The 14,976-nt window shown below is 39.4% G+C and overlaps 1 protein-coding gene across 1 annotated transcript in view; it reads left to right on the top strand.

Annotated features, from left to right (window-relative positions):
• NYAP2 (neuronal tyrosine-phosphorylated phosphoinositide-3-kinase adaptor 2) overlaps positions 1-14,976 on the top strand; it is a gene marked incomplete at its 3' end in the record, with an annotated part of 135,661 nt that overhangs the window by 75,648 nt on the left and 45,037 nt on the right. The window contains exon 3 of the mRNA XM_080623395.1: positions 6,392-7,486. Within this exon, the coding sequence (XP_080479521.1) occupies positions 6,392-7,486 (1,095 nt within the window). The remainder of the gene's footprint in view (positions 1-6,391; positions 7,487-14,976) is intronic.

Genomic DNA, 14,976 nt, shown 5'->3' with positions numbered 1-14,976 from the left:
CCAGCATGCTGATACTTCAGTGTGTTTGAAATGCCCTGGAATCCCTGGGTCTGCCCTCATCTTGCTAATGCAGGTAAAAGGACCTACATCCCTTGCCATGCTGGGGAGAGGCTCTGGCATCAGGGCAGTCAAGTGTAGTAGGGTGGCTTTTGTGAGTCCCAGGCAGGTATGGCTTCCTTGCCATATGCATCATGTAAGGATCCCATAGTGTTGTGGCTGAGATTTTGGTGTTGTGGCCTATATACACAGCCCTACACAGAACTGAACTGCAGGGCCCAATTCTGCTGTCTGTTATGCTGGTGTTTAAATCTGGAATATCACTACTGAAACCACTAGGTTTCCACCACTTTGAATTAAATCAAAAATCAATCATTTTAAAAGCTGAAAGAAGTTGTAAGCCAAAATAAAGGGACTTGAATCCTTTTGAAGAAGTCTCCTTAATCATAGCCTTGAGACATCCAAGTAACACAGCAGTATTATTTTATAACACTGTCTTTTAGTCCTTTCATTTTCAGTATAGTTTTGTCCTCTTTAAATGTCTAAATAATTTCCAGTAAAAGCTAATAAGTCCAAGAGGCGGAAGAAATATGTACGGCATGAAATCATTGTGCTGAAACCACCTATTGCTTGCAAAGCTGTTTGAATGAATCAGATGGTTCTTTTATACCTTCCATGTTCTTTCCTTCTTTGCTTTTTTTCTACTAGCATCTTTCAGAAAAGGAAGAGGTAACCTGCAGAGAAGGGACTTGTGTCTGTGAGGACAATGCTATTTTGGAACCCATTTTTTTCTATGACAGAGATAAGTTCTCTGATGTTACTTCAACATAGGGGTGATATTTCTGTAGTCATTTGCTAAGATGTATCTTTGTGTGTGTCTGTGTGTTTTATGGCTGTTCGCAGAGTAGGAACTTTCGCCTTCAGAAAAATTCCTTAGGGGAGAAACTATGTGTGCTCAACATTGCATGTCTCCAAAAGATACATTTAAATTTGCTTTTTCTACTGTTGCTTTCCAGGGATGGGAACCACTGTGCACGGATTGATAGAAACAAATAAATTAAACTAAATCCTTGCATAAAATACATTACAGCCTAAAATAACAACAGGTAGATGGTGAAAAGTGGCATTAAGGGGTAAAATGACAGGCAAGGCCCTGTGGCCTGTGACAAAGAGATGAATTAAACTCAGGTCTCCTGAGTGATGATCTTTTTGCACAGTTCAGAGGACTGTGCCTTTTTCAGTTCAGTTTCACTAGGAATTTGCAAACTTCATCCACAGAGATAATGAAATCCAACCCAATATAAGCACTAGTGCACAAATGCACTTAAGATCATGTGTAACTTGGAACTAGCAGTTAATTTCATTAAAGCCAGTGGGATTACTCATAGTCTTGAACTTACACATACACATATAGGTTCTGTGCTACCCTACAGCTGGATTTTTTCTGTTGAATTATGTGATGTAAATCAGAATCCGTGCTTATTTGACTCAGTATCCAGCATGTTCAGGCTTTAATTAAAGAAATTCTATTTCCTTTCACTCCTGGAGGCTCTTTTTGATAGAGGTATCCCTCAAAATACAGCAAGATTAATTCCTTCTGCATTTAAAGTAGAATTTCAAAAATTTTTAGGTCCCAAATCAGTTCATCATTTAGAAAGAAATGGTGTGCTATAGTCTCTTGCCGAAATTGAAAGGGAGGAATTTTCCTGTTCCGTGTGCTTTTATTCTGTTAGTTACAGTGAGCAGCACAAGAAATCGGCTTGGTCTCTCAGCTGCAAAAGCTGGTAAACACCCAGAGGACAATAGAAAATGATGAAATTAATTTTAGGTTTTAGACATTTTCACTCATTCCTTATAGAGTGAGCAAATAATAAAAACCAATCTGGTAACACGTTTCCATATTTCAGTCTCTCCTTAAAGAGCAAGAAAATACTTCAAAGGATAAGATGACCAGAAGCATTCTGTATTTCCAAAATTAACTATGAAAGGCAGATTATCTGGGCATGTCTGAAAGCTATGCATGACCTTTGCGCTACAAATATCTCATTTCAAAAATGTCATCTTCTGCTTATTCAGTAGGGCTTCCATAAGGCTATTTTAAGCACTGTGCTTCTTGCTTCTAGATGAGAACTGAAGTTATTGCAGCCTTCATGTTTTGTTTCACTTGCAGTTCATTAGAGCTAGATAATTGCTTGGTAGTAAGACGCTATTAAACATGGAGAGCTCCTGACCAAGCAGCGTAAACTCCATGAAGCTCAGTTTTGTTTGCAAGGATCATTGTGCCTCCAGTTTATCAGCTGTAGTTGTTTGAGAAGTTCTTATGCAAAAAAGGAGGCACTAGCATAACACCCCAAGCTCTGGCAGCCCCTGTGAGGGCAGGGGCATATGTGGCAGTTGCTGAGCTGTCTTCCTCTGGTCACCTCCAGTCTGCTCGAGCTCCTCAGAGACCTGGCGGTCACTTGCATTTGTGTGTGTCTGTAATAGAAGCACTCACAAAGCTTTGTGGTGCATGGCTGCTAAAGGGAACTTCTATCTGGCAGGGAGAGAAATAGTCCTCACTTTGATTTCTTCAATTTAGCTTTGGATGAGGCCCCATGTGCTCTGATGTAAGAGTGGCAGTCTTAGGGGACTTAGTTCCTGGGGACAGTTGCACCAAGGACATAGTAATCCATGATGAAAAGTGTTTAATTACTCCACGTTTAGGGCGACGTACGGCAATATGTGTATCACCAATATGTCAGCATGGTTTGCTTTTCATAGGTGTTTATGTTCCCAGCAGGCACCAATTGCTTTTTCTGCCTTATAAATGTCAAATACTTACAGCAATCTTGCCTGTTCCTCTCTAGAGATTGCTAAATAATCTCCTTTCATTGGCTATGGGATCTTGCCAGAGCTTCTGCATTCATGCACATTTATTCCTGCCAAATGTTGGTAACACAGGAACTGTACAAATACTCCCTGCTCCTTTCATTAGCTTTGCACAGCTCTGTTTGCAGGATTCCTGGGATTTTTTTTCTCTTTTATTCAGGGCTGAAGCAGTAGTTCATGGTCTGTATTCCATTATCAGGTGTGCCATAGAGTTCAGCACTTGCTATGGAGCTGTGTTACAGAGTAGAAATCTGTGTTAAATAAATATGATCAGTGTCTTGCATCATAGCCTTCTCAAAGCCAATTCAGTTTGCCTCCTCAGTGTCCCAGTGAGTAGATGTCCCAGTAGGTGCTGAACAATTCCTCTGTTCCCAGTCACAATAAAAAGATCCCTTTGTTATTTACCCTATCTATTTACCTGTGTATTTTCTCTAGGAGGTCTTATAGGACCGAATGTTCTTGCTCTGTGTAGCATATAAAGGTACCTCTATACCTTTAAAGGGTTTTTAAAATATTTAAAGCTTTTACTTTTTAATTTTAGTCTCAATAGTCTGGTTTGTCAAGGACGAAGAAAGATCTCAGTAATGTACCACCACCTGGAAATAAATGCTTTAATAAAATAAACTGTGGCAGAAGAAAAAATGCTTAAATAGAAAATGGAAAGTAAATCTTTCACCTTGTCATATTTTACCTATGTATCATACAGCTAGACTAGGTTATTTGACCTTTTTGTTGATAATGTCACCAAGATATTTTAGGCTGATGCTACATATCATGCAATGGCAGATAAGAATGCTGTGTGTGTCACAGCTGTACTTAATTTCAACCCATGCAAAAATATTACACAAAACTAGATGACAGAATGTCAATCATTTTTCCATTACATTTCTCGTTTCCTTTTCTGTATGTAGTAACTCGTGAATGCTGTGTATGCAAACCCCAAGGGCAGGATACGTCCACCTAAGGAAGGATGTAGACCATGTGGCAGAACCTCATTAGTTGGATAAAAACTGTGAAAATGGAAGGAAGGAAGAAGAATATATGACGAGGTTTAGGTATTTGTTTGAAAACACAGTGCTCTTAACCACTTCTAGCTATTTTTAGATAAAAAATATCAGTTAACACTAGCCTGGAATGACCTCCAGCACAATAGCATCTTTTGATTTACTTTGTTCGTCACTAACATCTCTCCAGATGTAAGAATGGGGATATGGCTGTGAGACAGAGCATATTCTCAATGTGACAAATGTAGCACAGAGATGTAGAAGACAGTGTAAGAAACAGGCTTCTGAGGATGGCTGAGGAGCAGGAAACATTTGTATCTCAGGTAACCATTAAGGTGCACAGGGAACTGAACACTGTGAGAAGCATCTGCGTACAAAATACACAACTTTGAAAAGCAGCAGAGTCTGTAATCCTTTAACCAGTCTAAAGTAGGTCCTGGGAAACATGTTCAGAAATGATCAAGCAGTTTGTGCCAGTCTCATTGACTGTCTCTTCATTTTAATGACACCAATCTGAAGAAGATTGCTTTTGCCAGGGTTGTAAATCAGATTAACAGAGGTGTGGAGAGAGGATTGAGATCAAGTTTATGTCAGTAGAACATACATGAACATAATATATGAATAACAGACTAAACAGAAAGAAAATAGTGATTTAGCTGGAAGCATGGCAAGAAAACTATGCTAGTATTTTGAAATACATAGGAGTAATATTTTTTGCAAAGCCCAAATGATTCTGGTAGCCTACATCTCATTCCCAAAAGTCTATCCTAATACATTCAAGAAAATTAATTTGGGTTAATTAAAAAGACAAATTTAAAGTGCAATAGGATATATCCGCGTAGAGAAAAACTATCAAGCTACCAAACACTCTTATCTGTGGTAGCTTTTGCATGTCCCTAGCCTGCTGCAAAGTGGAACACATTAACTGGAACCATTGTGAAAGCCTAATATAATTTTTTGAGGTTGGGTTTTTTTTTGAAATCTGACAAGATTTCTTTTTCATTTTGCTTTGTTGTACCTTAGTTATATGTTAAGCTTAAACAAATGCTGTTGTCAAAGAGTGGTCTCATTATTTTATGTATGTGCATATATTCACAGCGCCTTATTCCTAAATAAAACTGGAATCTTGTTTAACATCTGCTTTACTGCTGTTCCTTGTAAGAACTGAAGAGAGGTTATTTAGCAAATCAAAGCAGAAGTATGACAAAGTGATAAGACTAGGTTTGAATCCTCCTCTGGTACTGACCAAATCACATTAGTAAGATGCTGTAATGCAGGCATCTTACAGCCCTGAGCCAGCATCCTTGCAGACTGTCAAAAGAGTGTCTTTCAGCTGGCAGTGCTGCTGGCTTTAGTAGTATGTCTGAGCCTGTCTCTAAAAGAGAGGTTTTAACTCCATGGGCACTGCCTGCTTTGTTTAACATTAGAAATTTGCTGCTGTTTTCTGATGGGTCAGCAGAAGATGTCTGGAAATTTCTCTGAGCACTGAGTTTGCAGTGACAGATCTGTAGCAGTGAATTGCAAGGAGCAGCAATGTTTTGAAAGACAGGAAATCTGACATTCTAGTTATAGATTATTTTTTTAAATCGTAAAACTTACCAATGAGGTATCAGGGGTTTCAATGTAAGGACTATTTACCCTATAGGAATATAAATTAGATTTAGTGTATGTGGTAAATTTTGTTTCTAAGTTTGTTGAGTCTGCTTAGAATAAAAACTGACTTCACCCAAACATTTAATGAAGCATTTTTCATTAGGGCATAATTTCTAAGAAACCTTTGACCTCTCATTTCAAATGAATTTCATCACAGTGTTTTGATTTATAATTTCAAAGACAAAATGGTCTATTGTTTCTGGAAGTAACCTGCTTGGGAAGGATCTGAATCTGTGAGATACTATGTTCCCCCTTAACTTCACTGAAGTCTCATTAATTCATAGGATAGAGTCCAGATAAATGAGTAGAATTACCCCAGCAGCAAATTCTGCAATATTTGTATGTATTCCTTCTCAGCCAGTGCTGAGAGAATTGTGCTTTATGTTAGAAGTTACTATAAATAAAAAAATCTTGTTTCATCCCTGTGTCACTGCGGTGTGATTCCAGTATGAATGTCCAGGATCTTAACTGTTCCCTGGCAGCCATAAGGAGTTCATTTAAATACTTAGTTTTATGTCTTTGGCAACTCTATGGGACTTCAAAATCCCACAGTGATATTTGAAAAGCCTAATATTTAAACATGGAAAGTCCCTTGTCCAAAGAGTTTGGAGAGAACAGATGTCTCTGAAGAAGGGAAGTGCTCACTAGCTACTTACTACTGGAGCATCAGAGCACTCTGGGGGAAGATGAGGAGTGTTTTGAATAGGGTGTTATTTCTATAGTGTTCTGCTGGTATCATACCAGAGGAAACCGGCAACAGGCTGCTCCCAGGAAATCTGCTCTAAAATTATGACACTGTAATAAAGATCCTGTGGTTGACAAAGCGTGTTACATATTTCTGAAAAATTTGTATTGTGCTCTGTTTTCAGTGTCAGCCAAACCAAGACCTCACAGTGATGAGTACACAAAGAAGATTCCACCTCCTAAGCCGAAACGAAATCCAAATACTCAGTTAAGCACATCTTTTGATGAAACGTATATCAAAAAGCATGGCCCTATGAAGACACTTACTAGGGATGCCTCTTTGTCTCAGGTCAGCAGTCCTGCCCCAGACACTGAGGAAGAAGAGCCTGTTTATATTGAAATGGTCGGGAATATTCTCAGAGACTTCAAAAAAGACGAGGATGACCAAAGCGAAGCAGTCTATGAGGAGATGAAATACCCTATATTTGATGATGTAGGCCAAGATTCAAAATGTCAATGTGAATATGATCATCACACTTGTTCTTCTCAGTGTGCTACTCCCACAGTGCCTGACCTAGATTTCACCAAGTCTTCAGTGCCATCAACTCCCAAGGGCTTGCTTTGTGATATACCCCCACCATTTCCAAATCTGCTTTCTCACAGACCTCCACTGCTGGTGTTCCCACCAGCACCAGTGCAGTGTTCCCCAAATTCTGATGAGTCTCCTCTAACTCCACTAGAGGTCACAAAACTTCCCGTTTTAGAAAATGTGTCTTACATCAAACAACAAGCTGGAGCTTCTCCGTCTTCACTGCCATCTCATACACCAGGCCATCAAAAACTGGAGAAAGACCAGACAGTATCTCATGGAACTAGCACCCCTGGGCACACTTCCTCACCTCCTCATCCTTCTACCTTATACAGAACACAGTCTCCACATGGTTATCCTAAAAGTCACTCTGCCTCACCTTCTCCTGTCAGTATGGGTAGATCTCTTACCCCCTTAAGCCTCAAAAGACCTCCACCTTATGACTCTGTACATTCAGGAAGTCTCTCAAGAAGCTCTCCATCAGTGCCTCATTCTACAGCCAGAAACACATTGCAAGAAGGAGGAAAGATGGTAAATGCCTCGGTCAGTACCTACGGGTCATCATCTCAGAGTGGTTCCCGTTCTCGGACACCCACCAGTCCTCTGGAGGAACTAACCAGTCTCTTTACCTCAGGACGAAGTCTCCTGAGGAAATCCTCCAGTGGAAGAAGATCTAAGGAACCTGCAGAAAGTAAGTTCTTGATGTAATTTTTCGTTTTTCTTCCTTGTATAATAATCACTTTCACTATATTTTACTAAATCAAAGTCTTGCAAAGATTAAATACCTTGGAAGTCTGAATTCCTTGTATAAATTTCTTGTAACAGGAAGAAAAGTGATTATTGATAAAATTGTTTTAGTTTTATATTGTTATATTTTTAAGACTTCGGAGTGTGCGTACTGCACTACAGAAGTATAATTCATGGCTTGGTCTTAGACAAAGAGTTTTCATTACCTTTTCCACAGTTTTAAGGGTCCTGTGTGAGTTGGGATCTTCCAACCATGTCACAGGTCCTTCCTTTCCAGATGGATGCTAAGACAGAAATAACCAAACAGTAGTTGGTTTTTGGCAAAAATCCATTGATTGCCCTTAACTTGGCCAGTGATCACAGTATGTATGACGGCAACCAGAGGTACCAGCTTAAACCAGTTCTCTCTTTCCCACTGCGTCCTTCCATACTGTGTTACAGAGTATTGCTTTCAGCTGTGATAGAGTGACTCCTTGGGAAGGCCATACTCTGAATTGATCTGAAAACCAACATGACCTATAACACATTACACATACTCAGAGAAAAGCACGGCAGGAAGTTGTGCAGGAAATCCATAAGCCAATATTGACTTTTCATATGCTGTATCATAAAACCATTGTCCCACATGCATTCAGGTTTACACAACGTACACTTATTTCTGAGCTAGTGAACTGTGGAAACTCCTAATGAAATTGGCAGGAGTCACAGGTGTGAGTGAAAGCAGAACCTGGCACCAGTATTTCTGTTGCAAAAACCTTCCCATTCAGTGGTGCCAAAGACAAGTCTTGTAGTGGAAGCCAGCTGTAACACCTTTTGTCAGAGTGCAAAGTAGGCTCAGGACACTTTGTCTCCAACTTTGGTAAAGTCAGTTTATGACTTTGAATTCCTGCCTAATGGAAAAGCTCTCTTTGGAGAACAGCTGAACTTACGTTAGTGTAAGTGCTATATTATACCTATTTGGCAGCTGTAACATACTAAATATGAGGTGATAAACTACACTGGTTTATACCTGATAAAGGAAGACATTCTGGTTTCCAGGCTACTGTATTGCTAAGGCAGGGAAGTGAATTCTGCACTGCCTTTCTGGTTGTGTTTGTTCTGCTCTATTATATTGCTCGTTGCAGTGTGGTCACATCACTTCGGGGCACACTTGTGGGGGCTTTTACAGTAATACAAATGCAATAATGCCAGATTTGTGTGCTGGATGGAATCAAGTTTGTACCTAAAAGGCAAGATGATTCTTGTAATTGGGAACAGTTACGAGGGATATGATGTGACATTTATAAGTAATTGCAGTGAAGTGGTAGGGGGAGATTTCGGCAAAGTGCAAACATATTGAACATTATTAAACATACTTCTTATAAGTGAGCAGAGCTCTCTTGTAAACCCCATGTTACACCAGATCTACCTGGTGAGCTTCATAAATGGGACTGTTTTATGCTCACCAATGTAGGCAGAAGTACTAAGTTTGGAATTTACAGAAATTCCTGAAGCGAATGTGGCAAGTCCTGGGAAATTTCATCAAATTCTGCAGCTGTTTCATACCTACCTCCAGAAAGATATTCTCTCCATTCCACTTGACTGAAATTGAATGCAGACCTTCCAAGGGACTTTTCACTGATAAATTTAAAATAAATCTTGCCCTGCAGATGTGTACCAAGAACAGTTTTCTGCTTGGCCTCTCGAGAAGCATTCTGCTGGCTCCTTAGGAGTTAGAAATGTTCTCCTTATTGGTCACAAATGATAAAATCAGAGATATGAAATAGAAACTGTGTTCATTTACTTTAGGGACAAAACATTCATGTTATAAATAGACACCAGTGGTGAAAAGACTCTGGAGTGCAGCTGTGTTGTGTAAATGAACAGACTGCCCATCTAATCCGATTGTAATTTGTCTGGTATTTACAGTATGACTTAATCCCGTGGGATTACTACACAGAGCAGGAACCAGGTTTGTGTTCAGATATTACAGGGGAAGAAGACACTGTAAGATTACAGAAAACACAGATCTAGCATTTTATGTCTTGCAATTCCACATTAAAACGGTCCACCATAAATCATCTGAACTGTGGGATTTGAATGTAGAATCTGACCAAACTGTCAGATTTACATGCTCTGATAATACATAGTGGTAGATAGTGTAGACTGGACATAATCATACAATCTGTTAAAGAAATCCTCCTGCAAATTGTGCTGGAAGCCTAAGGCACTCATACAGTTCTTGATTATTTTTTTTTAAGCTATGAGAGAGCAAATACTTAGCATAGGACCAACTGGGACTGCCATGGTTTTATAGTTGTCACTTCAGGGTAATTTGCTCTCAGCATACAGAAAGATTTCCAGAATCTAGAGAATAATAAACATAAAAGAAAAAAAGAAGTTATATGACTCTTACAAAATCATGCTGGGAAATTAAGAATATTGGCTTCTAAAATATAAAATCATTCTGAGCACATCTCAAGCAACTTTCTCCTTGAATCCTCCAAGCCCCAGCCCCCTGTGACTTGTCTGAAGCTCTCACTGCCATATGCTAGTAAAAAAAAAAAAAAATAACACAATACTGCATTTTATATTCAGCTGAGTGTATTTAGAAAATATTGCAGCAGTTACAGAAAAAATTCTCTTTCATCTTTATTGTTATTACTGCAACAGACTTCGTGAAAATTTGGCATCCGAGTCCATACGCAGAATGCATTTGCTGTCTTTTAATTTGTGGCATATTTGAATAGGTTTCTTTTTGAGTAGGGGGACTGCACAAACCTGATTTCCAGTCAACAAACAAAGCCATCCTTTGTATCCTGCCTTTATTATTTTCTTAATTCTTATGCCTTTTTTTTTTTTTTTTAATCCTCCTCCATTTTATTCCGATAGAGTTCACTGGAATTGCATGAGTGGGAAATTGGGATATATCAGTGATGCTAAGGAGACTGTCACCTCAGGGCCACATTTTCTGAGGATATGAGTTCTGTTAAAGCCCCAGACATGTTGCTGAATGCACTCAGCATCCACTGGCTGCAGCTGTGATGTGCATATCTGGATTTTCTAAACATCTCACTGTGCTGGGTTCTTCTAAAAATCCTCTTGTGTGCTGTTAGCATCTTAAATATGGATTATAGCACAATTATGAAGGTGGGGAGAAAAGAACAAAGAAAAATAAATTGTAAGACCAAACCAGAAATTAAAACAATGGTGGAAAATGAGCACAAAGAAACACAGAAAGATGGGGAAACCTACGGAAAACTGAAGAAAGATGTAGAGCATGAAAAATGTGAAAGAACAGAAAAGATAAATGTTATTAATTGTCATTGCCTGTTCTTTAACCCTTCCTGCTTTTGTGTGGGATAACATGGTAGTGTGCCCTAACAGTTGTCAGGCTCCTGTGAAATGCAACATCAGTCCTCAGAGGGTAGAGGAAAACTATGTAAAGGTACCAACCTGGTGTCCTTGGGCTGCTGCAGCGTGTCGTTTTCTTGTACAGTTGGAAGGTGTTTAAGTATGACCACTCAATCCAGCTGTGCTGAATGACACATTCCCTTTGCTTTTAGCATTTGCACTGAGTGTCTGTGTTACCCATGTCCTTCAGTAAAAAGGGAATTATGGAGGGAGAAAGAGAGAAAATGGTCTTCAGATTTTCTGGAGCTGTATTTGCTCCCTGTCTTTTCTGCACCATAGAAACATGTTGTACTCTGTGAAAATATAGAACTGTAGTCATGTGCCAATGGGCATACCCACATCCTAAAAAGCAAAGCAGAAGCTGCTGTTGTACATCTGAACTGCACTCACTTGAAGGCAGTACATTTTTAATGAGTGAAATGGTCCTGCAAACCCTTGCCAGGACCAGCCCTTTCTGTTTGTGTATTGGTTATTTCCATTTGTTAAGGCTTCAGTTTACGTATAATTTCCTGGGAATTTCATGCCTGTTGTGAGCAAGTGCTGCAAATAGTAATCCTAGTGAACTCCACATATAGTAGTTACCTGTGGTGTGTGCTCTAACTCTGTGTACGAGGTGTGAGATCAGGACATGCCATGCACAGCAGCTCATTGCTCTTTTCCTTGGCTGCTCTGCAGGGCTTCGTAGTTGCTTTGGCTTTTGCCTCTTCCCCTTCTAGTCACATGTAGGGAGGAAATTTGTGAACGTGCTACTGTGAAAATTCAGTTAAAGTGATTGGAAATTGGGATAATTATTAACATCTCCTGTTCCTGGCTGGTACCCACTGCATGAGGAATTTAAAATATGTTATTATAAGCTGTCATGTAATGTTGGGAGGAGTGCATAAGTGGCTCGACTTGTTAAAAAGGAGCTCTTACTTATTTCAGGCAGCTGAGATCCTCCCATGAAGAAATTGTGTAGTTAAGAGTGGAAATTTTTACCTTTTTTTATAATGCAGTTGCTTTCCAGGGCACTAGAAAGCAGCTTTGCATTCCCTGTTAGATAGCACTGTATGTTGGAAAAGAGAGTTTGAGAAATGAGTCAAATGCAAATTCACCCCACATAGATCTCTTCAGTTGTTTAACCCCCACCTCTGTGCATTAAATGCAGAATGAGGGACATAGGGCAGGATTTCAGTTTATGTATTTCTCATGGGGTTAGGATGAAGCATGCTGGCTTAAGGAATGTGGAGTTGGTATGCCATTGAACTGTGCATACCTCCTCATTTGGATACCTGCTCAGTCTCTGGTATTCTGAAGAGGAAGGGCTTCTTGGCAAGACTAGGCCAGCCGTAAAAACTATTACAGCTACTCTCTACATACCATTGTTCAACTACTGCATAGCTGAGAGTCAGTATCAGAGACTGAAATTTGAAAGCCTATGTCATTTCTAACCTCTAGGTTAGTATATTTTCTGTATTTTTATGTAAAACGATGTCAGCTTCTAATTTTCCATCCCTTTTCTGCATTGTAGCAATTGGTTGCGTGCAGTATCACTGCTACGTTCAGTCTAATGAGACAGTTACAGTGTTACAGAAACAATGCTCCATTACTGAAGTTACTCCTGAACCTTTGAGCCAGAGGTGTATTGGTTTCTCTGCCACAGGTGAAGCAGCTGTTTCACTAGAAGTTAGCTTTTCTAGTCTGATGACCCATGATACATATGAGATTAGACAAAGCGATCACAGCAGTCACATCTTGTTTGACAGACCTGAAAGCAAATCTGAAAGAAAAGACTTAGAGAAGGGAGCAAGGGGAAGTGCCAGAGGAAAAGGCATAGAATCATGGAATCATAGAGGGTAAGAGAACACCAGCTTTGAAAATAATTACACTTGTTCATTACTGGAAGGATATGGTCTTACCACAGTTAATGGCATTTTGTTAAAGCCTGAAGACTCTGTCCTTGCCTGTCAATTGCTATCTGTCGAGATAGAAGCAAGCTGAGGAGTTGCAGCATCAGAAGCGCTTTCTTCAAGTGTTCACTTGTGAGTGCATATTCAGGGCAAGAGCTGTGTATACCTGCATGCACAAAGGTCATGAGCTGCCTGGTCTGCTGGTGTCAGTTAGGGCTCTCAAACTCTGCCCTTCACTAAGGGATGTGCTTGTTGGGGTGAGTGTGCAATGTTGAGAGACAGAACTGAAAATGACTGAAGTGTAAACATGGGGATGAGCAGATGTGGTCAGCATCCTTAAGGAACCAATCTTTTGGGGTAAAACAAGATTCATTTTGCAGTTGAGTGATCTTGAGAGCTCTTTCAGCCATACCTGTTGTCCTTCACTAGTAATCCTTAGATCCCCTAGTGAAAAGAAGTGGGCACTGGACTAAATATTTTGATCCAGAGCAGCTAGTCTGGCCAGATGGGGCCTCTTTCTTAAGAAGACGTGCTCCACAATTAACAATCACAGCAAATAACTGGAAAGAAAAGTCATAATGTGACAGTAAGGTCATTCAGCTAAGCACACAAAAGGCAGGAAACCAACATTTCACCTCAAAGTGGGAAGGAGTGAACTAAGAAGCAAAGATACAAAGAAGAAATGTGTGAGAGCACGCACAGCAGCTCAATGGCAGCTTGCAAGTCCCTGGGTGCTAATCCCCTGCTGTAGTTAAGCCATCGCTGCCCCATTTTGCATTGCATGCAAGTAATACAGGTCTTTCTCAGCACCAGAGATAATGTCAGGTTTGAGAACTTGTTTTGAATGGATAAATCAGTAGGTACCTGCTCTTATTGAAACGTACACCATGTTGTTTGTTGTCTTGCTGCTTTCACACAAAAGCAAATATGTCTATTTTAAGGGCATTTAGTTGTTCAAGTTACTAATGGGTGGGATGTCCCCTCCATTTTTAAGATGAAGAAATGTCTTTGTTACATTTCTGTTAAAATAGAAAACACGTGTATTGAGATGATTTGCAGTGGTTTTGCTAATTGGTAGCATGACATTGTCTCCTCTTCTAATTTGGCAATTTAAGCTCATCAGAAAATCAGGTCCTCCTGGGACTGTGACTGTATACAGAAGCATTGAAGAAGACATAATTTCATAAATAATTGCTCAGGTTTTTCTGGAAACAGCTGCTGTTTCAGATTGATGTATATGGATTTATTTATTCCTTCTGTTTATATTACTTGACTGCTTGATAGAATTTCTGGTTAGCAATTTAATAAGTGTTTCGGTTTTTTGAAGAAAAAATAAACTTATAATGGGTAAAAAAGAGAAATTAATAGAAGAAAAGGTATTTGCTTTTTGTTAGATTTCAAGTATAAGACTGTTTCAGGTAAAGGACTGAAAAAAACCATTTTTCTCTTTAGGTTTAATGTACAGAAAGATGTGAGTTATCTGAAAGTTGTTAAAACTAATAGGGAAAAAATGGCTTAGATTGATTTACCTATTTCAGTGTGTTGTGAATATGTAACACGTGCTGCACTTAAGGACGTGGATAATGATAATAGGTTCTGAGTTTTAAGTGGCATTGATTTTTTTTTTCTCCCCCCAAAAGAGCTTTCTAAGCCAGAGAAATATCTTGACCTTTAGGCCAAATCCTCAGTACTTATAAATCACTGCCTTTTATTTGAAATCGGGAGAGCTACTCCAGTTTACACCATCTGTGTCTCTGGCTTCAAGAAAATAAATGTGTCCTTTGTGACTAGAACAGCTTGTATTCAGAATGGTGTAGTCATACAGCAGGATGGTAAATCAGAGAGTTTATTGTCTTTTTGTTTCAAACGGGACCACACAATTTATGACCAATTTATGGGTGCTCAGTAATAGTGGTAAGAAATACTTAATGTGGTGACGTTTTCCATAAGCATATATTACCTTCCATGAAACTGGTAAATACAATTTCTAACAGTTTCTCACTGTGTTTTTTAGGGAAGGTGATATCAGTGTAGGGCATCAGGGTCCTCCTTTTGTGAAAGAACTAAGGAAAAATAAAGATAGAGGAAAGGAATCGAACTATTTTGACTTAAAGGAATGGTGCAGTTTTATTTATGTAGCCTCTACTCAGGA

This window comes from Psittacula echo (assembly GCF_963264785.1).
Source record: "Psittacula echo genome assembly, chromosome: 7".
NCBI classification, from domain to species: Eukaryota; Metazoa; Chordata; class Aves; order Psittaciformes; family Psittacidae; genus Psittacula; species Psittacula echo.
The sequence above is the reverse complement of the archived record's forward strand: the minus strand, read 5'-3'. Positions and strand labels throughout refer to the sequence as shown.